Source organism: Phaenicophaeus curvirostris, chromosome 6, assembly GCF_032191515.1.
Source record: "Phaenicophaeus curvirostris isolate KB17595 chromosome 6, BPBGC_Pcur_1.0, whole genome shotgun sequence".
Taxonomy (NCBI): Eukaryota; Metazoa; Chordata; class Aves; order Cuculiformes; family Cuculidae; genus Phaenicophaeus; species Phaenicophaeus curvirostris.
This window is the reverse complement of record NC_091397.1, coordinates 2,754,150-2,776,978: the sequence shown is the minus strand read 5'-3', so window position 1 is coordinate 2,776,978 and position 22,829 is coordinate 2,754,150. Positions and strand designations below refer to the sequence as shown.

General features: G+C 47.4%; 2 protein-coding genes across 3 annotated transcripts in view; one reads left to right on the top strand and one right to left on the bottom strand.

The window, feature by feature from the left end:
* The window catches only part of C6H1orf35 (chromosome 6 C1orf35 homolog), a 404,048-nt gene extending 402,963 nt beyond the window's left edge, over window positions 1-1,085 (top strand). For both annotated transcript variants that reach the window (XM_069859199.1, XM_069859198.1), the window contains exon 9: window positions 779-1,085. In XM_069859199.1, coding sequence (XP_069715300.1) covers window positions 779-1,037 — 259 coding nt within the window. In that variant the 3' untranslated portion in view covers window positions 1,038-1,085. The remainder of the gene's footprint in view (window positions 1-778) is intronic.
* Window positions 1,086-7,034: 5,949 nt separating this feature from the next.
* Window positions 7,035-22,535, bottom strand: ARF1 (ARF GTPase 1). The gene is made up of 5 exons (XM_069859209.1): window positions 22,417-22,535; window positions 11,409-11,588; window positions 10,602-10,712; window positions 9,514-9,638; window positions 7,035-8,615 (listed from the first exon to the last, which is right to left on the bottom strand). The coding sequence occupies exons 2-5, from the start codon at window positions 11,554-11,556 to the stop codon at window positions 8,454-8,456; spliced, it is 546 nt and encodes a 181-aa protein (XP_069715310.1). The 5' UTR covers window positions 11,557-11,588; window positions 22,417-22,535; the 3' UTR covers window positions 7,035-8,453.
* Between the last annotated feature and the right edge of the window lie 294 nt (window positions 22,536-22,829).

Genomic DNA, 22,829 nt, shown 5'->3' with positions numbered 1-22,829 from the left:
TACTAAATTATGTTCCCAAGCACCTCATCTAAACACCTCCAAGGCTGCTGACCGCCAGCCTCCGCCACTGCCTGATAACCCTTACTGTGAAGAAATTTTTCCTAATGTCCAATCTAAATTTCCCGTGACGCAGCTTGAGGCCATTCCTTCTTGTCCTGTCAGCTGTCACTTGGGAGAAGAGACCAACACCCATCTCTCTACAACCTTCTTTTAGGTAGTTGTAGAGAGCAATGACATCTCCCCTCAGCCTCCTCTTCTCTAGGCTAAACCAGCCCAGGTCCCTCAGCTGCTCCTCATAAGACTTGTTCTCCGATCCCTTTTTTATCCTCAAAATTGGCTTGTGGGTGTCCCTAGATATCCCTAATCTCATGACAGGCTGAGAGAGTTGGGCTTGTTCAGCCTGGAGAAGAGAAGGCTCCAAGGAGATCTTGTAGTGACCTTCCAGTGCCTGGAAGGAGCCTCCAAGAAAGCTGGAGAGGGACTGTTCATAAAGGCTTGTGGTGATAGGACAAAGGGGAACGGGTACAAACTGGAGAGGTGCAGATTTAGACTAGACATTGGGAGGAATTTCTTCACTGTGAGAGTGGTGAGACGCTGGAACAGGTTGCCCGGGGAAGTTGTGGCTGCCCCATCCCTGGAGGTGTCCAAGGCCAGGTGGGATGGGCCTTGGGGAACCTGATCTAGTGGGAGGTGTCATTGCCCATGGAAGGAGCATTGGAACTAGATCTTGAAGGTCCCATCCAACCCTAATTATTCTATGATTCTGTGATCCCTGTAGGCACCACCGAAGGAAAACCCAGCAGTGCCCTGAGGCATCGCGGCACGGCGCCCGGCGTCGTCACGACACGGATTCTTCTGCTGGCAGCCGGGATTCAGGCAGGAGCCCCACGCGCCACCCTGCCCGTCGGCGGAGTCACAGCAGGGACAGCCGCGGTCGGCACTCGTCCCCACAGCGCAAGGGGAGGAAGAGGAGCAGGAGCAGATCTCCTCCATCCCGTGGGGTCAGGCAGCGCCACGACACCGATTCGGGTGACTGAGAGGGAGTTTTTCCAGGGAGATCTCACATAGTCTATATATATTTTTAAGGGAATTAAATTTAAAAAAAAATAAGCTGTAGCTCTGCGGTTACCGGGGCTGAGTCTGGCAAAGGGCTGAGTGTTTTGCGATGCCAGCTGCCCCTTCCCTGCCCGCAGCTCCTGCCTTCAGCCCGGGGCAGCGCTGGCAGCAATTCCCGCTGTGTGAATCCTGATACCCTTCTCCTCACTCCCTGGATCCATCCATCCAGGTGTGATTTAGCATAGAGGAGGCTGTGTGGTGGATGCTCATGCTGGGATGGTTCCAGCTGCGGTGCTGGGAATGCTGTGGACATCTCACATAGAGAGACACTGGGTACAGCTGTGATTATTATTATGGTTTTTAATGTCTTCTTCCAATGCACTCGAGTAACAGCCAGCAAAGCAGCTGGATCACCACCAGGAGGGTTGTGCATCTTGCACCCAACGGCTTTATGACAATCAGGCTGTGGTGTTCTCCACAGGACCAACTCTGCTCTTCATGGGGTGATGGATGCTCTCCATGGGGTGATGGATGTTCCCCACAGGGCTCGGGTACTCTCCATGGGGCAAGGGTGCTCCCTGTGGGGTGGTGGGTGCTCTCCATGGGGCAAGGGTGCTCCCTGTAGGGTGACGGGTGCTTTCTGTGTGGTGGTCAGTGCTTTTCATGGGGCGATGAGTGTTCTTCATAGGTGATGAGGGTTCTTCATAGATGATAAGTGCTCCCCGAGGGGTGGTGAATGCTCTTCATGGGGTGATGGGTGCTCCCCATATCACAAGGATGTTCCCCGTGGGATGATGGTGCTCTCCGTGGGACAGTGGGTGAGCTTCATGCGGTGCTGGTTGCTTTCCCCAGGGTGGTTGATGCTCCTCATGGAGCAGTGGATGCTCTCCACGGGAGGAAGGGGGCCCCCCATGCCCTCGTGGGTGCTTTTTATAGGATGAAGGGTGCTCCACGTGGGTTGTTGGTTGGTGCTTTCTGTGGAGTGGTGGGTGCTCCCTATGAGGTGATGGGTACTATGGGGCAACATAGCTCACCACAGGGATGTCCATGCCATGGGATCCCCAGGCAGTATCTGTTTGTGTCCCCTACATGGGTTGGAGCAGCCCATTCCCCAGGGATGAATGCTTTCCCAACACAAGTTTGGGGAAAATCTGGGGCTTTGTGACTCAGGCAGCTGTGGGTGGGGGCGATGGATGTTCCTTTAGGTAGAGAAATAGTCTCTTTGGATTAAAAAAAAGAAACTGCCCTACTTAGGGGCTGCAAGAAGAACCTCTGAAATAATTCCGTGGATAAAGTGAGGGAAGATGGATGGGTCTGAGGCATCACCATTTCCCTGGTCATGTCCACCCCACAGTGGAGCAGCTCTGTTCCCATCCAGGATTTCAAACCTCAAGCCAGAAATCATAGCATCATTAAGGCTGGAAAAGACCTCTAAGATCAAGTCCAACTGCCAGCCCAACACCACTGTGCCTACAAAACCGTGTCAAGAGTGACACATCTACAAAATCTTTGAACATCTCCAGCGATGGTGACTCCACCACTGCCTTGGGCAGCCTCTTCCAGTGCTTCACCGCTCTCAGTGAAGAAATTGTTCCTAATATCCAATCTAACCCTCCCCTCTCACAACTTCAGGCCATTTCCTCTCACCGTATCTCTTATTCCTTGGGAGAAGAGACCAGCACTCACTGTGCTACAACCTTTCTTCAGGAAAGCCTCCCCACAGCCTCCTCTTCCACAGGCTGAACAACCCCAGTTCCCTCAGCCGCTCCCATAACCCTCGTTTTCCAGCCCCACTCCCCTTCTCCTTGACGTGCTCCAGCCCTTCAATGTCCTTGGAGTGAGGGGCCCAAAACTGAAGCCAGGATTCGAGGGGCAGCTTCACCAGCACCAAGTGCAGGGGGATGATCCCTTCCCTGCTCCTGCTGGCCACCCCATGGCTGATCCAAGCCAGGATGCTGGTGGCTTTCTTGGCCACCGCCGGCTCATCTTCAGCTGCTGTTGACCAGCACCCCCAGGGCCTTTTCTGCCGAGCATCTTTCTGGCTATTTGTCCTCAAGTCTGTATTAAAAATGAGCATTTATGTGCCTGACGCACCCAAAACGGGGGGGGTGTGTGGATTTTACATCAATAAATAGAAATATTGATCTAAATGGAGAGGGATCGTCCCGAGTGACTCCGGAGCATCGCCAGCTGCTGGAGTGGCCTCGCAAGCACAACGGCCTCGTTTGTGTAATTAATGATGCAATTTCTCCTGTTGAAGACGGGGTGGTTTTGTGTGTCTTGCCGGACAAAAGTCCCGGGCTGGCGATCAGCCTCGGTTTGCACTTTGGGGGAGGTTTTTCTGTCATCTCAGTGTCCGTGAGCCGGACAGGAGGGACGGGGCGGGCTGGGACCAGGCTTGCCGGGTGTCGAACAAGGGCAGCCTTCATTTCATTGCGGGGGGTGGGGGGTTGGACATGCAGGATCAGAGCGATGAGCTGGAATAAAGCCTTTCTGTGCCGCTCTCCTCCATGGCTGTGGGCACGTGTTTTACCCCACCGCTGTGGGAGATGCTGCAGAGCAGCTGCAAGCTTTGGGGATCCCCCCCAATCCACGCCGAGATGCTTTTTTAGGAGGGTTTGGCCACCTCTTGGTGGAGTCACAGGGCTGTTGCTGTTGGTCTGAGCAGATGCAGCCCCTGATCCACCGGTCACAAGTGGTGTCCCCAGGGCTGGGTGCTGGGTCCAGTGCTGTTCAATGTCTTTATCCACGATCGGGATGGAAGGATTGAATGTGCCCTCAATAAGTTCACAGACCACACTGAGCTGGGAGGATGAGGGAACTGGGGTTATTTAGTCTGGAGAAGAGAAGGTTGAGGGGAGACCTCATTGCTCTCTACAACTACCTGAAAGGAGGTTGCACAGAGGTCAGTGTTGGTCTCTTCTCCCAAGTGACAGGTGATAGGACATTAAGAAATGGCTTCAAGTTGAGCCGGGGGAGGTTTAGATTGGACATTAGGAAAAATTTCTTCACTGAAAGGGTTACCAAGCACTGGCAGAGGCTGCCCAGGGAGGTGGTTGAGGCCCCATCCCTGGAGATGTTTAAAACACGGGCAGATAAAGTACTTAGTAGTGGACCAGTAGGGCTGGAGTTGATGATCTGAGGTCTTTTCCAACCTATTGATTCTATGATTCTTTCTATCCCAGGGACCTGCAGGGTGGCTGCCCACGTGGGATGAGTAGGGTAGCCCTGAGCCCATGGGCACCACGGCTGGAGGTTCTGACCCTGCCTGTGCTCACCAGAATGGTCAAAGTCACCCTGCGGGGGATTTTGGGGGTCCAGGCTGGAACCGGTGCCTGCTGGAAGGGTCCCAGTGCAAAGCAGCCATGGGGATGATGGAACAGGGTTGTGCTGAGTGGGAACTTGGTGCTGGGAGCTCCAGGCTGTAAAGGGAACTACGGGAGAGCCGAACCAAGCGCATTTGTACAGAGAGAAAACCCAGAGCCCACACAAATCCCAGCATCCTGCTCCCTCCGTGGGCTCCTGCTTCCCACTGCCTTCACTTCTCTGGTGGGTGGGATGGATGCAGCAGGCAGAGGGGTGATTCACACCTGCCGCTCCGAGCCCAGTCGTGTCCCAGTTGGTGCCAGAGGGTGTTGATCTACCAAGCCTGTTGCCAGAGGGGCTGTGGCGCAGCTACCCCAGCACAGTTCAGGTCCAGGATGGATGGAGCAGCACAGGAGAGACAGGGAGGGCTCAGGCTCTGTCTGCTGCAGCTGGTGAATGAACCAGGGAGCACAGCGAGGGTCGCAGATAAGCCCCCAAGGTGGCTTATGGCACCCAGGGCTGTGACCCCTCCTGCAGACTGTCCCCACATGGAGGAATGGGGGAGCAGCTCTTGCCCCTTGCGCTGCGTGAAGGCACCTGAACTAAAGTTTGAGAAAAATGGAGATCGAGATGGGGATGAAGGATCCCCATCCCCACGCCAGGGCTGCGGATCCCATCTGCCTCCCTGCTGAGCTGCTGTACTGGTTCCTGGGAGGACGGGGCAGGAACCACCCAGCTGCAGCGTCTGGCCCTGCCGAAGGAGCTGGTGTTTCATGCTCGCCCTTTCCCTTGGGCGTGATGGGTGACTAAAACCCCCGGGGCCTGGTTGAGCCCAAGAGAGAATGAAACCCCTGCTCCCTTGAGTTGACAGGGTGGCTCCCACAGCTCCTGAGGTGAGAGGACATCATCACAGTCCTTGTCTTCTCCTTTCAGCCTCTGTGCATGGAGAAGCAGGATCTGCAGCATGACCAGTGCAGCCTGGAACCCGCCTCGGGTGCCGATACACCTTGGGTGAAAGCCATGGCTGAGGAGCCACCTCTGCAGCACCAACGGGGTCATTAGCTTTTTAGGGATGAAGGATGAGAGAGGAATTAGGGGGCTCTGCTTATTTCCACAGCACAAAGTAACGCCAGTGGAAGAGCTGGCCCCTCGACTTCCTCTCAGGCCAGGAATAAATAGATGTCCTGCCCTGTTAGGCACGCAGAGATCCTGAGTGAGAGCTTGAAACTCAAGGCAAAAGAAGTTTCAAAAGATCAGCCTGAGTTACAGGACTTTCATAATCCTTTGTCATCATTTGCCTGACGATATTTACCCTGTACTGCCAGGAGAAGTGCAAGGAACAGACACCTGGCTGGGAAACCTGACTCAGGCTGAGCTCTCAGCTGAAGACTAGGCACAGCAGAGACCCATTCCATGAGCCTCCTGTGCAGGAGAGGACACTCCAAGGATCATAGAATGGCTTCAGTTGGAAGGGACCTCAAAGCCCATCCAGTTCCAGCCACCCTGCCATGGATGAGGTTGCTCCAAGCCACATCCAACCTGGCCTTGAACAGCTCCAGGGATGGGGCAGCCACGACTTCTCTGTGTAACCTGTGCTAGTGACTCACCACCCTCACAAGAGAGAAGTTCTTCGTAACATCTAATCTAAATCTCCCCTCTTTTAGCTAAAACCCATTCCCCCTCATCCTATCACTGCCCTCCCTGATAAGGAGCCCTGCCCCAGCTTTCCTGTAAGCTTCTTTCAAGTACTAGAGGGCTGCTAGAAGATCTCCCTGGGGCCTTCTCTTCTCCAGGCTAAGCCCCAGCTCTCTGAGCCCATCCTCATATGGGAGGTGCTCCAGCCCTCTGATCATCTTCATGGCCACCTCTGGACCCACTCTAAGAGGATGAACCTGTGCTGGAAGAATACAGAGAGGAAACAAAACCTGGGAAGCAAGGGGAAGTGCAATCCGTTATGGAAAGAGGAGGAGCACATCCAAAAATCATCTTTCTGGCCAAGCAAGCTGATGCTAGGTCAAGAGCAGCAACTCCTCCTTCCAGAGCATCAGTGGTCCGCTCCCATTCCCACCCAAAGCCCCAGGTTTCCCCACCAGTTAGGCTGCTCCATTTTAGAGGTTTCCAGCCTCCCTAAGGGGAATCTGCTGCAATCCCGGCCAGGAAAACAGCCAGCAGTTGGCCAGTAGCCCCAGCAACGACCATCAGTGATGAGAAGCTGCAGCTGATGGGGGAAGGCAGGACCATAGAATGGTTTGGATTGTAATGGACCTTAAAGATCATCCAGTTCCAAGTCCCCTGCTACAGGCAGGGACATCTCTAGCTCATCCACTGTGAGCTGCTTTGTTCCAGGTCCAGAGGGGCCCCCAGAGTGGAAAAATGCAAATCAAAGTGTTTAAGAAGGCAGATTTCATATTACCTCCCTCTAAAACTTGCTAATTAATTTATGGAGTGGGATCAGCAGGAAGAACAATCTGTTGTGGGAAGCAATGAGATTACTCAAAAAGCTCAAGAGAGTCCCACAGAACCCAACCAGCACCAGCCCATTCCCTCACCTGCAGGAGCCCAGGTGGGAATGACATTTGGAAAACAGAGGAGATGCACTGCTGGCTAGGTTTGCATTAATCCAGCACCTGGTACCAGACAGAGGCAATTGATACAACAACACGATGCCAGTGCAAGTTTCATGAAACTTTTTATTCAACAAGTATTTCATTATGATTCTGCCAAGATGATCAAATGAACAGCAAGGCATAAAAAACATGAAATAGTTAAGAGATTTTATTCTAATAGCTTTAATTACAGTGCTTGTTTGTCGAAATGAAAACTGAAAACAAGTATACAAAACAGTTGATTACTAATTTGTGTATTGAAAGCAATAAAGGTTTCCACAACACTAAATAAACCAGTTCTGATAGTTCCTCGAGTTAAAGTTTAACAGCTCCAGCTTCTTCAGTGTTTATCAAAATACAAAAGAAAAGTAGAGAGGTCGTTTTTCTGATGGCAAATCTGAACCTTGCAGTATGAGGGATGCCAAGGGTTTTCACACATATACAGATATGGGATTGTTCCAAAATGGGATTGAATACTTATAGAGTGGAACAGCTCTCCAAACTCTCATGCTTTTTTTGTTTAATCCTAGACACTATACATAGATGTTTGGTGTTTTTCATGGCGATTCTTATGTTAAGTACAGGACTTTCTGCCTATAGAGCTTAGGACTAGGACAGGCTGTGCTTTCTATGGAAAGGTTTGCCTTCTGGAGTGGTTTACGCACAAGAAAAGTACAAAACACTTGTGACAAATACAACAGGCTAAAAATGTTGGCTGCTGGAAGTCACTCAGGTTCAATGGAAGCAGTAAGTCTCACCTGAACCCAGAGTCAAATGTTTAGCATGAGTCTGCAAGCTCATCTAAACAAGGTCCGGCAAATCTTTTAAGGAGTATGAACAAGGATGAGCACATACTACAAGCTACAAAGCCAAAGATCTATCGGTAATGATCTGTTCTTTAATGAGATGAAGCTAATTGGGTGTTGATCATTGCCTCATCATCTCAAAAAGAATCAAAAGTCACCACATCAGAGCTAGAACAGCAGAAGCGATGTCAAGCTTTTGTACGCTGAAGTGTTTTTACTTTTCCTTGACTATTTAAAAAAATACAGAATTCAGGTTAAAAACCAGCCACCAAAACTGATCTCACAGACCTCATAACCCAGCCGAGATGGTATTCAGCTCTACTGCACAAGGACCATGGCAACCCTTATGTTAACCCACTTAAATCCCTTCCCAGTACTAAACAGTGAGTTGATTCTTTACAATAAAAAAAAGCTGAGTAATATTGCATAGGAGTACCAGAAACTGCCTCATTGGAAACAAAAACTATTTACATTAAATAAGAAACCTAACTGTTTTCAGGCTTGTATTTGCCACATTTACAGCATGATGCAATATATACTGTGACAAAAGAAATGAAAACAGCTTCCGGCACTCAATACCACAAAGTAGCACAGTTTGCCACATTAGAGTAAAGCGAAGGGCGAATAAGAGGAAATAAGAGGGAGGGTGGAAAAAGAGGGAAGAGGAAGGTTTATGGTTTCATTTCTGGTTTCGGAGCTGATTGGACAACCAGTCCAGTCCTTCATAGAGACCATCTCCGCTAGTGGCACAGGTTGCCTGGATATACCAGTTCCTGTGACGAAGAGAATGCAGTCCAAGTTTGTCTGTGATTTCTGCTGCATTCATCGCGTTCGGCAGGTCCTGAGGGAACGAAAGAGAGTCATTGTCTCCCCTAGTTGCCGAGAAGAAGCACGTGCCTCCCTAAACCATTTTTGATCAGCAGCTTTAAAGTCATTAAAATAAAGTTGAGAGCTCTCGGAGCTTCTCTTTCAGCAGACTCAGTGGATTACTTCATTACTCAAGCTGCTTCCCCCTACACTGACAAAAGTCTCAATGGCTTAACACCCCGATCAAAAGCACGTATCATAGAATATTTCTCTTCTCTTGAAAACAGGAGCCAGGCAGCTGACATTTGGATCAAGCAACCAAGCCCCTCAGTGTTGACCCCAAACTGCTTACAAATTTGAGGTCTGTTTTGTTTGCCTTCCCATCAGGAAGTGTTTTCTGTGACTGCAGTTATGATTTATGATCAGCTTCTATCATTAAGTAGTATAGGGCTTGGTACTGCTTCTGCTTATTGCCTGCCTCTCCTGCAGCTAAACAAGACTTAGGGCTTCTTTACCCTTCACAAGTGAATCTATGCAATTGATGAAGCAGGATGCTACTCCTTCTGCACTAGCAGTACCCTCAAACACCCTGAAGAATTCAGGGACACTGGCATTCTGGCCTTCCTCTCTGTTTGCAGGGAGCTTGAGCAGTTGCTTTACTTAAGCCAACCTTAAAAATTAAACTGGCAGAATTCTTCCCTACAACTGAAAATATAAGAATTTCTATTAGCCAATATGGTTTGGAAGGATGCTCCTTTCAGATGAGAAAAGGGTAATTTAAACTACAGCTTTGCTGTCTTCAAAACTGAAGATTTACTGAATGCTTATCTGTTATTGCACTGAAAATACAAACATCAAGTTCAAGACCTAGCACTCAAATATGCTACATGTTTTTAAGAGTTCTTACGGAAAAACGCCTTTCATGGGCATACCTGTTTGTTAGCAAACACTAATAAAACAGCATCTCTAAGCTCATCTTCTGCCAACATTCTCATAAGCTCTTCTCTGGCCTCATTCACTCGTTCTCTGTCATTACTGTCAACCACAAAAATCAGACCTAGAAATAAGCACACAATCAGAATAAGCATACAGCAGAAGTTATTAACAAACAATACCTACTTCAGGAGGTCAGAACAAAGCTTTGAACAGAGAACAATGCAAAATAATGCAGTATATCTCAGAAAAATACAGTCTTCTTACTGTAATCTCTTTCATTCTCTACAACGCCCTGAAAAGAGGCTGTAGTGAGGTGGGTGCTGGTCTCTTCTCCCAGGTAAGAAGGGACAGGATGAGAGGAAACGGTCTCAAGTTGCAAAGGGAATGTTTAGGCTGGATATTAGGAAAAACTTCTTTACTGAAAAAGTGGTGAAGCACTGGCACAGGCTGCTCAGGGCAGTGGTAGAATAATCATGCCTGGCGCTGTTCAAAACACATAGATGCAGCACGGTTTAGTAGGCACAGTAGTGTTGGTCTAATGGTTGGACTTGATCTTAGAGGTCTTTTCCAACCTTAATGATTCTATATCTGATAGGAAGTCTGTTCTCACTGAAAGCCAAGTGTTAATTTGCGTTTTTGGAAACTTGTGCACTTCCATCTACATAACCCCTCAATACTTCTCAGTGAGTAGCAATTCTTGAAACTCCATGACAGGACTTGAACGTGTGCACGCTATAAAGACACAAGAGTGGGAGAAGCGAGAAACTCTCGGTTCACAGGGCTACTGGAGCCTGTAGTAAAGGCTCCTCTTTGAAGTGAGGGCAGAGCACTGTGATACTCAAAGAAGAAAGGCAAACTCTGAACTCCATCTGAGTCAGATGGACAAGGAAGACCGGTTTCTACGTTTCTTCCCATCACTCTTTGAACTTGTACTAGTTTAACAGAAGATCCAGAGCAAAAACCACACCCTTTTGTAACAATAAATACTTTCCCCTTTCCGAAGAAACTCAGGAGATTATCACAGTAAGGTCATTAAAAAACTTGTGTGGTTCTGGAAGCCTACGATTCAAGCATTCAGACTCACCTTGTGTGTTCTGGAAATAATGGCGCCAGAGTGGTCTGATCTTATCCTGACCACCTACATCCCAGACCGTGAAGCTAATGTTCTTGTACTCTACCGTTTCCACATTGAAACCTGAAATAGAAATGGTGGCCAAAAAAAATCTCAGTTAAACATAGCCAGCCCTGGACCTTTTTGTATTTCCCCAGTCATACTTGGAATGTCATCACTAGAAGAGATCTTTACACTTAAATCTTCCTTAAATAAGCAGAACCCTACAGTGAAGCCCTCTAAGCAGGCAAATGTGGGTTCTCTGCAACTCCTTCTCCCACAACCACCCCCACTGAGATCAAACTAACGGCTCTAATTGCTGCCTGTAATTGCAGCTACAAAATGCAGAAAAAACTCTGCTGCATTAAAATCCCCTAAGCTTTAAGGACTAGAAATAAGGCATGTCTCTAATCACACAGTTCTTACAGTAACCCTCCAACAAAAAAAAAAAAAAGGCATCACCCTCTTCTTCCCACTGCCATCTGTTTGATGCCACACACACAGGAGGGCAGACTGCCCTTCTGTGGCCCATAAAGGGTTGGTCCACAAGTGAATGAAGAGGGAATTAAGTGAAAAAACAGTCATGTAATCCCATCCCATGCCGGAACACTAGGCTGTGCCACCTTCATGCCATGGTTTTAGCAAGTGTTTGTTCTGATAGTCAAGTTGGGGCACAGCACTGTCACTTAAATCAACAAGTGGCAGCTGAGATAAGATATTACTGTAAACAATAAGGCCCAAATCTCAAAGCAGGCAGTTACGCAAGTGTAAAAATCTTACCTATAGTAGGAATAGTAGTTACTATTTCACCGAGTTTAAGCTTGTACAAAATAGTAGTCTTTCCTGCAGCATCCAGACCAACCATTAGAATACGCATTTCTTTTTTGCCAAAAAGGCCTTTGAAGAGGTTAGCAAAAATATTTCCCATGCTTGACAGATGTTCTCACTGGCCAGTCAAGTCTAGAGGAAAGAGATCACAGTATCATTTGTGAGTTACCAGTGGCTGTTCCCAACAGGACATAATCTAACACCAAAATAAAGGTACTGGGTAAGGTGAATTCTTTAACTGACTCCCACAAACACCATACATGATTCTTCCTCACACCGAGGTAATACAAAGATGAACAAATATGCAAAAACTCACTCCTAAAAGAGACACAGCTCTGAGTACTTTATATCTTTCAAATATTCTTTTGGAGCATTTAGCATTAAATGATGTTTTCCAACTCTGGTTAATTTTTAGGACCTCAAGTTGCGTCAGGGAAGGTTCAGATTGGATATCAGGAGGAATTACTTCACCGAAAGGTTTATCAGGCACTGGAAGAGGTTGCCCAGGGAGATGGTTGAGTCACTCTCCATGGAGGTATTTAGAAGGTGGGTAGATAAGGTACTCGGGGATCTGGTTTAGTACTGGACAGGTACAGCTGGACTATCTCAAAGGTCTTTTCCAATCAAAGACCTTTTGCAATCAAATGATTCTATGAGCATTCATGGTTTGCTTTCAACACAACCAACCACTTCAAGTGCTCTGCTCCCCATTTTTATAGGGTAATTTGCAGCTCGAAGTGTCACCATAAAACACACTGTTCCTAATTGACCTGCAGTTAGGTTTTAGATGAGCGCTCATCTCTTTGCTGCTTAGTGCACCAACAGCTGGTCCTTCCTTCATGAAGGAAACTCAGAACACAGCTTGGATATTCTCCTAATCAAAACAGCTTCCTTCCTCTCAAACCCCAAGGAAACAGCCTGCGGACACAACACAAACACAAAGCAGCATTACATTCATTGGAGGGAGACCATCTTTAGGAAGCAGATCCACATTTACTGAAACTCAGCTATGAAAAATCTGTAGTTACATTAGAAGAGGCAGGTTTAGAAATAAATGTTTTCTCCCTCACTGCAAATACTGCTGTTTAGATGCTCAGAAGTGATTAACAACATTGGAAGCTTCCTGTTCAGGAGCTGGAGAAACTGTCTTTCTGCTCCAGACCTCACAGATGTTCCCTATGCCCTTGGGATGGGATCCACCCTACCGCAGCTTGTCCACTTCTCCCTTTCTTCCACAATTTTTTCCCCATTCTCAAACTTGCTACTACTCAGTTTACATTGAGTTTGAAATCATCACAAGAACTATTATTCTGGTCATAAGACAGAGAAAAGCAGCCCCAAAGCGTTCCAGTGGATTGTGGATGAGGATGTTACATGGTGGTAGCAATGTTTCACAACCCTCCTGCTTTTCTGTCTACCAGCTCTCAAATATCAGTTTGCCTAGATGGAGCCCAACTGAACGCACAAGCTTACGACAAGTAGGAGCACCTACAGCCAAGAATGTGACATTCAGAAGAGGGATTTCCTGCAAAATCAAGCCACACAATTTGTGGCACAATATGAACTCTGAATAATCTCTTTAAAACACTCTATTTCACGAGGAAGTCACCAAAATTCATGCTGGGAACAGACTTCACACAATATCTACTTAAGACAGTTAAAACCAGCTTTGAACTGAGAAGCGCACAATCAAACAAAAAATCTTGTCCCACTCTGTTTAGACCCATATGAGGGACATAGGGAGTCAGACTTCTCCATTCAGCACTGCCAAAGGTCTGAGCAGTTCTGCCCTTCTCAGGATGCTTTGCTGGGTACAATTTTTAACCCAAAAGTTAAGCACTGTAACATTAACTAAGTCACATGTCTTAACACAAGCAGCTGGGCAGTGAAGTTCAGAGTCCATTCTGGAGTTCCGGAATGGCATCAATCACCACTTCAACTTACTAAAGTAAGTAGAGTAAAAAATTCATTTATTCATTATAATTGAAGCTCAATGCAATTGAAACTTTAAAACTGAGCTCCTCTATAAGCCAGACAGGGCAGCCTGTGGATTAAAACCAAACAGAAGGTTTAAAAGTTCTGTCATTCCACCACTTCCTTCATATTTCTGAAGCACGGCCATGAATATTCAACTCCCACTTGAACACAGGAAAGCTGTATAAACAGGAAAGTTAATTAGGAAGTAGAGAAAACAGTTTTGCTAGAGTCCCTATTTATCCAATTCACTCAGACAGCAGGAAATCTCCCTCACTCCTCAGCCCACAACAGCAGCTCTTACAGGGCTGGAGAGAGGGAGGCTATAAAGCTTCCCTTTGTCCGTCTGCTCATGCTACCTCTATCTTCCACTTCATCTGAAAAGCAACAGTCAGGGTTGAACTGTAACCCTTTACCAGAGCTCTTGCAAGCCTTCAAAATGAGGGCAAGGACTTCTGCAGCAAGAGAACCTTACAAGCCCTGCTGAAGAATGCATTTGTTTTCTTTCTGTGTGTTTAAAAGTATATTAAATGCTTGGATCAAAACCTGTAACCAGTGAATCTTAGCATTTACATCCATGATGTCTTTCCACACCCTGGAAAAGTCTCAGTCTGCTGAACAAGTTGCCTACATTTGGTACTGCTAATAGTGAATTCTGTTAGGTCCTTGTTCTCCAGGCAGCTGATGACTCCCAGGGCAAGCCTGCCCTCCACCACTGAAGTACATTACTCAGCTGCTTTCACAGCACCCATCCTCCTTTCTACTTTTTGTGAAGAAGGAGAAGTTAAAAAAAATAGCTTAGTTTCCATTTCCTCCTTGCTCTCTCCACACTCCTACCAGCCAAACTAATTTTGTCAGTTATTTGATACTTTAAGGTAGGCGACATCGCAGAAACCCTAATTTATTTTCATAGGCAGTGGATTTTACAGCCCGCCCCCACATATTCAGATGTTGACTAAAAAGCAGCGGTATCATTGCTTTCCAAGAGAAAAATACTGAGACAAACCCACCTGCAGAACTCCCACAAACTGTTGAGTCCCACCAGTTACTTGTTGGATGTTACTGGGGCAGGAGAGGGCCTCTGCCCTTGCCACCATCAGGACCACCCTCTGACCAGCCACTAGAATCACATTAACCCACTGCCAAGAAAAGCAAACTGTACTTTTTTTAAATGACACTCATCTCCCTACACCCTCCCTTGCCAGTGTTTCATTATATTCTAATTACCTAAGCAAAACCACCTTGAGTTCCTTCCCTAGCACTGATAAAAACCTCAAGCGAATAATCACTATCACTGTGACCAGCTGACAGGTCTCTGTAGATCATTTCTGTTGTCAGACATCACAGATGGTACCACAGCAGAAACTGCCGCCACAATTTGGAGCTGCCTCTCTGGATTTCCCTGCCACCCATTAATACAACTCAGCTGAGGGATCACGCGATAACTTCCAGGGTACTTCAGAGCTGAATCTGCTTAGTTTAATTCTCATTTCAGTCCATTAGTTGGACCATGTAACATACGCAATCTGAAAACACAAGGAAATTTGAGACCCTTTTAGGTTAACCAAGCAATCCCAATGATTTTCAGGCATTATGCAAAACTGCAATGCAGATCAAGACTTGCCAATATATTGCCTATATTCTGTTCTGGAGCTGAACTTTCTCTTTTCCTCAATCGAAAAGTCAGTAATTGCTATGCTGATCATGAAATGCCAGAAAACATAAAAGACTTTGGCTTGTGAGCTGCTTGTAGTACTCCAGCACATCTTCAAAAGAACAATCTATCACACTAAGCAGGAAGATTTGTGTATGAAAGGGAACAATTTGTTTAAACAGCACAGACTATTTTTGCAGAGCATAGCATGTGTGTTTTTGACGTTGGCGCATGCTACGCTCTGCAGCTTCCAGCCCACCACCTCTCATCAAACCCACATCACCCCAAAACCAAGCTGTCTGAGCAATTCTTCCTTCTCCTGGCCCATCAGAGCCCTGAAGCACACCTTAACGCAATCGGCTCCACCTTGCAATCCTCACAGCACTAAAAACCTGCCAGGCAGGTTCAGGTCAGATGTAAAGCACTACAGGTAAACAGCAAGAAAGACATTCACTGGGTAAGACTGCAGTTCTGTTTCAGGAACCAAGGCATTTTCAGCAGCCTGTTTTCTAGTAAGCAATACATGTAGATAAGCAATTAGGAGAACAGGCAGCCTTTTTCAGAAAGGCTCAGTGTAATGAGTTAAAAATGAATGAGTGTCTGCACTAGTGGAAGTGATACACCCCTGAGTACGAACTAGCATTTGCTTTATTAATTGTAGGTGGTTAGCATAAAACCTCTGGGGAGTATCTCAAGGCCAAAGATCATTCAACACTTAATCTTCTGCAGCATTTCACATTTAACCGTACGTTAATGCACCGTAATGTCATTTCATTCAGGCTGCTTATCTTGAGAAGGCAAATATGCTTCTTGACCTCCAGACTTCTTGGAGGAGCTGTTAACAAGCCATCCCACCCAAATATGACCAGAAGAGCACGTGGTACATCAAAGAAAGTAGAGGTAGACCTCAAACTCTGCATCATCTTTACTTTGAACCTCTGAAAAAGTTCTTTTTGACCACAGACTAAACTTCCCCAAGTTCTGGCACATGCCACGGTTTCTTTCGTATTTACGGTATTTCTTTGCACATACAGGAGACAAAATCAGAGGCCAAGACAGAGGACGCTATAGGTATTATTTAATCTAATTATACTTGCAGTATAGAAATATATTTTTCACTTCTACATGCCAACACTTACCACATAAGGCTCCCAAAGAGAAAAAATAATGACCAAAACTTTAACTGGCATAACAGAAGTTGCCAAGCGCAATCATTTTTTGCAATCTGTTCCCTAGCGCTGAAAAATACCAGCGGCGATGAGTATCAGTCAAGAAAAGCTCAACTCTGTCCCTTCTCTGCACAACATGCTGAGGAACAGAGGGCATTTGTTGTCTCTGGGAACTATTACGCCTCCCTAGGACATTTGTATCTTTTTTTAAATGCCCATTTCAAGGAGAGTCAAACATGGTGCCACCACCAGTGTCGTACTGTGTTACACAGTTATCAGTGAAAACACTAATGCTAAAGCACGAGGTAAAACCCCTAATGGCTGCAGTTTCCTAGGAGCTTTATGCACCTTGCTGTATTTGCTCAAGACATCTAGGGGAAGTAACATTAGTGTGCTTACAAAGGCAACTGATTACGACCAAAAGACTTTCAATTTAAAGGGAAGTCTACTTGACACTAAGCATTAACTCCACTTCCAATACAATCAGAAAAACCCCAAACCCACAACTCTTAACCTGCTATTAATACAGTAGTTATACCAGTCACAGGAGACAAAAACTAGTTAGTTTGCTATCTAACAGAAACATTGATTTGAAATCCAGTCAGCTGTCACTAGTCACCTTGCGCCATATTTCTCCTTTACAGGATCCTAGGAGGTTTTAAATTAAAACACCAAGAGAAGCAAAATATTCACACAAAACACCCAACTCATGTGTAAACAAGACGTGAAAAAGATTATTTTAAAAAAAAGAATCCAAGTTCAACAGCTGTTGCTGGTGTTACATGCAGGAACAACTGGCAAATAATTTAAAGTGCACATCTAACTTGGCAGCTTGTTCTTTACAACGAAGTGTGGTTTAGAAGAGAATGTGAGAAGCAATCCAAAAAGAACAGAACAGTGCTAGAGTTTGGGGCTAATCGAGGGCCACAGCGTTTTACATCGCTGCCCAGCAGGCACCGTCAGTTAAGCACAGCTGTGCTCTTTTGAACTCAAAGCGATTTCTTTACAGATTTAAAGTGTTCTGTTACAGCAAATTTTGGAAAAAAGTTCCTGATCAAAGCAATTCTTTTTGCATAAGCAGAGTGGCCCAATACATGACTATTCAAGTACTGTTACATTCAACTATTTTTAGAAGTTGTTTACTGGCCTTCCACATCCGACAACCTGAGCAAAAGACGACCATACATCAACTCAAGCTTCAAGGCCTTAATGGTGGAATTCAGCTTAAATGATTTTGGGTTACCAAGACTTTAGACCACCATAACATCACTTAGCACTGACTACACGCAAAATTTAAGAGCAGCTAACAAATATCATTGTAATAAAGGCCATCTTAAGAACACCTCCTCAGAACTCTTTTAAAGAGTCCAAACTACTTTATAACTGCACCTATTAAAACCAGTGGAGTGTAAACTGTGGAGATTAAAACCTACCACCACAGCCATTTCCCCCACTTCACATCAGAGGCAACTCTGCTACACACGTAGGTGACCTAAATGATCGTGACCTTGTTATTTGTCTTTTAGGGGAGGTTACAGGAAAACAACTGGCACTGAAACATCACGAGAAATAGAACATTAAGATGTAATTGTACTTGCCCCTGAAGAGGCATGGCTGGATTTGGCCACCACAGGCTTGCCGTGAACAACTAAAAAGCACCCATATGCACACTGCATGTTCAAGACAGATGGAGGATGTGCAAGTGAGAAGCCAAGTGAATGAAAACCCAACACTGGGTTGCTCCTTATGTAGCTCCTTTATCCAGCCTAAGGAGGCTGAATATCTTGATGTCTATACATGTTACCCAGGTAGCGCATTTTCCGTATGTGATTAACATTCTCTTGAGAGCAATGAGGCTCACAGTGGAAGGAAAACAGGAAGTATTTCCTTTTACAAGATCAAATCAAGGGCAAAAAGAGAGAAAATTTCCTATGGAGTCATGCCTATTTCTCAGACACAAGAAGAATTAGTACCTAAAACACTGACCAGAATAACAACACGTGAAGAGGGCAGGCTGCTTGACTTCATACTCAAAAACCAAACCAGAATTATTGCCTTATTCTCACCTTGAAGTTGGGGGAGCAAGCTACTTCTATTCCATCGCAAAATCCCCAACTATTTTAGTCAGTTTCACACTACCATGAATAACTCAATAGTATGTAAACCAACACATAGTAAAAAACACATCTGGCCCAAACCCCATTTTATTTAAAGGACAGGCAAATAGGTGTAAAAACCCAGAAGCCACTGGTTTTGCTTTCAGATGAAGCATATCCATTCACCTCCCTGCAGACTGCCTGTGACTGCTCAGGAAATAAAGCAGTGCCAACAACATAGTTGTGACACTCAAGCTTGGACTGCGACTTCATGTTCACCTGTTTAAAAGGGTGAGTACGCTGCTGTGAGAACCAGTTATGTAGAAAGCATTTCTTCTCAAGAGAAGCCTTGCACAGTTTTTTTGAGGCTGAACCACTCAAAATATAAGATTTTGAGCTTCTAAGACAAACAGCCTGTTATTCATCTCCAGTAACTGGGGAGTAAGCCAACATTTACACTCATATTAGAAATCATGTGAGAGCTTTGGTAATGGAACTGGCTTCTGGTTTGGGCTAAAATGTCAAACAGAGGCTCTGCCGCTAGTTGTGAGGTATGAGATCCATGCATGAGTAAGAGCTATACCAGATATCTGAGTTTTATTAGAACTGAAATATCAGCAGAAGTAGTACCACAGTCCTTCAATGTTTGCATGTCTTAGAAACAAGGAATAAAATTGGATGCTTGCAAGCAGAAAGAAAAAAATGCTGAACAACACAGAAAAACAGCTGCTGTAGTGGGAAGCTGATTATAAACTTATTTACTCATCAGTTAAAGAAAGGGAATAATAGCCGAGGACAGTGCTAGCTCTTGTACAAACACTCCAGTGGCAAAACTTTCTCAAGAGATTTCTAAGAATGAACTCAAAATATTCCTTTCCAGAAAAAGTTAGAGCTCATCACATTTATTCACTGTACAGCAATCTTGATGCTTGTGAAAGCTGTTGGAATCTAAAAATTCTTACTTCAAAGTCCATCTTTACACATCTCGGCACCTTTTATTTTGAAAGTGTTATTTTATTGTCAAAGAAAAGTGGTTCTTTAAACCTCACTACTGCAAATACAGCTGGAATCTTGGGTTGTGAGCTTTTCCTCATTCCACCAATTAATGTCATCAATAGCTTATCTGATAATTACGTCTCAGCAAAATGTATAAACTCTGCTGCTTAAAGCAGGTTTGCAAACAGGTGTAACTGGAGCACAACACAATTTGGTGAATTATAAGGACTGAAATCCAGCCCCCTACTCCCACACACATTTTCTTTGCCTGGAAAAGCTGTGACTAGTCCTGCCTCCCCACTCGGTCAGCGTGACTAACATACACAGGGAACTGAGCGTACTGAGAGAAAACGCACCCCTCCTGCCCAGTCTCTGTTCAGGTTCCAGCTGTATTTCACAACTAGGCAATCCTAAATTCAGCAAATGCCTCAGACCACCAGGTTTATGTCCAGGTGTTTGCCTTTTCACCCAATCCATCCACCACGATGTACATCTCACACTACTGCAGCAGCAAAAGCTGTTCTGAGTGGAGAAGAGATCTGGTTGAGCCATTTTTGCTCCTGATGCTCCACCATAGTAGAAGCATCAATAAACTTGGCAAAGCCACTGAGTCTAAGAGGTTCAAGTGAGGCGAGTTTCCTCACCCTTTCACCCAGTGTAATTACGACACCAGGGAAAGCAGTCCAACAGGGCTCTCAAGCACTACAGACGCGTGTTTCACAGAGGAACTTGGTGGCATCACACCAGCCCCATAAACTTTCCTTCCAGAGATTCCCTTTCTACATCTGTAAAACTGCGAGTATTTATACTGATCGTGTGATTACAAAACCCACGAGCTAAAGCCAAGCAGCAATCCTTTAGCTGAGCTCCATCTCCTTTTTCCAGCAGAAATGCTCCAAATCAGCGGCAAAAATAGCAATAACGACACCATCAAATGACCTTGGACAATTTACTTTGACTCCATTTCTTTGCCTGAAAAGTAAGGTTAATAGAATATCCCACACATGGGTGTTGTAAGCCTTGCTGCCTGCAAAACAAAGTTCAAAGTATTATATCGATAGTTTGCATTTTACTTGGTGACAAAGCTACATTTCAAACCAAGACCTCTGGATACGACTCTAATCAACCTGTGGAATTTGTTTTGGCAAGACGCTCCCGGCAAATCAACAAGTTCAATGTCAAACATAACATTTAGGCACCTATATGACCCAGCAGAGTTTTAGTCATGCTCTGCTGCGGCAAATCGACTCCTCCGTGGAAAGGTTCGCTGGCCCAGCACTTTTATCAGACAGAAGTTATTAGTCAAAAGCATCATGTTAACTACTCGGAGAGACAAGATATAGTATTTTCAGACAGACTATAATTTTCTTCCACTTTGAGCTGCTAGGCCAAGGAAAACTGATCTTCTAGACCAGCAAATCCAAGCCATGGGCAGCAGAGTTTGCTCCAGGCTAAAGCTCAACTTCTCACCATCACCCCCTCAGCCCAACAGAAAGCCAAACTCAGCAGCCAAAGGCTTACAGGAAAAAAACCTCTTCTGTGAGTTCCACCCGAGCTTCATTTCCCCTACCAGGCTATCAAATCCTCCACCAATGAGGGCTTTCCGGGGGAGAGGAAAACGAGGAAATTCCTCTCTGCTGAGAGCTGCTCACGGGCGGGGCAGAGGCCACGTTTGGGGAAGGGAGGAGAAGCCCATTCCTCTGCATCCCCTTTCACTCCCCCGGCATGGGGAGGAATAGCGGGGGGTGGCACCGCGCCTTATGCAGCTGCTGAGGGGCTGAGGCTGTCCCCCACCCCTTGCCCGTGCCCACACCTCCCCAGCAAGCAAGAGAAAGGACTGGCACCCCTTAACCCCAGCACAAACACCCAGCCCCAGCAGGGGAAGGGGGAATGAGGGGTGGCATCAGGCCCCGTGCAGCTGCTGGGGGGAACTGGGGCTGTTCCCCCCCTCCCCATAGAAAACGGAAAGGGCTGACACCCCCCAACCCAGCTCCAAAGACAGAAGGGGAAATACACGGTGGCGCTGAGCCCTGTGCCGCTGCTGGAGGGGCTGGGGGTGTACCCCCGCTCCCCATGCCTACACAGCAAAACCCCCAAACGCAGCCCCAAAGGCGAAGCAGGAAACGGCAGGGTGGAGCCGGGCCCTATGGAAGTGCTGGCGGGGGCTGGAGGCGTTTGCCCCACATCTCTTCAGCAGAAAGGGCTCAAATCCCACAACCGCGATCCAAAAGGCAGAGGAATGGGGGGGGGGGGGGGGGGGTGTCTGGGCCCTGTGCAGCTGCTGGCGGGCTAGGGATGTTTCCCCGCTCTGCACCAGGCAAGAAAAAGGGCTGGAAGTCCCCAATCCTACTCGAACACCCAGTCCCAAAGGAGGAGGAATAACTGGAAAGGTGGGTAGTGCCGGGCTCAGCTGCTGGGGGAGCTGGGGCTGATCAAGCCCTCCCCATGCCTCCCCACAGGCAAGAGTGAGGGCTGGCACCTCAAACTCCAATCCAAAAAGCAAAGGGAAGCAAGGAATGGAGGAGTGGTGCTGGGTACTATGCAGATGCTGGCAGGCTAGGACTGTTTTCCTCTTTTCCCCCCAGCCAAGCAAAAAGGCTGAAATCCCCCAACTCAGCCTCAAACACTAAGCCCCAAAGGTGGTGGTGCGGGGTTATGGTGGGATAGCGCCGGGCCCTGTGCAGCTGCTGGGAAGGCTGGAACTGTTTTCCCCGCTCCCAACGCTACTAAGCAGGCAAGAATAAGCGCTGGCACCCCCAATCCCAGTCCCAAAGGCGCGGAGGGAGGGGGATGGGGCAGCGGGGCCCGCCGCTCCCCAAGGCCCGCGCTGCGGCTTGGCCGCGGCTGCTTCCTCCTCCCGGCAGCCGCCCAGCGAAGGGAGAAAGAAAAACAAGGAGAAGGAAGGACAGACAAGGAGAAGGAAGAGCGGGCCCGCTCCCTCAGGCCCCGCCGCGCCCTCCCCTCAGCGCCGAGGCCGCCGCGCCTCACGTCGGGCCGCGAGCCGTCGCCTGCGGGGCGTGGGCAAGGGGAGGGGGGACAAAAAGGAAGGGGAAGGGGCCCGACGAACCCACCAACGTCGATTTGCTGCCCCGGGCGGTGGTTGTGGCTGTCCTCGGGCTCTCCCGCTCGGAGCCGGCTCCCCGCTCTGCGCCGCTCGGCCGCTCCTCCGCCCAGGCACACAAGATGGCGGCGCTCGGCGGCCACGTCAGTGCCAGCCCCGCGCAAGGCACCATGGGTAAGCGAGGAGGAGGGGAGGGGCGAGAAAGGGGGCGTGGCTAGAGGGGGAAGCGCGAAGCTGATAGGCCAAAAGGCGTCTCCATGGCGTTGGCTCCGCCCACCGTTGACCACGCCCACCTCGGCGAGCGCGTCTCGCTGATTGGCCACGTCCACTACCGGATGGGTCACGCTGATTGGTCGCTTTCAACATAAGCCACGCCTATTGGGCGGGCCACGTTGCTTGGCCACGCCCACTCCTGGCCACGCC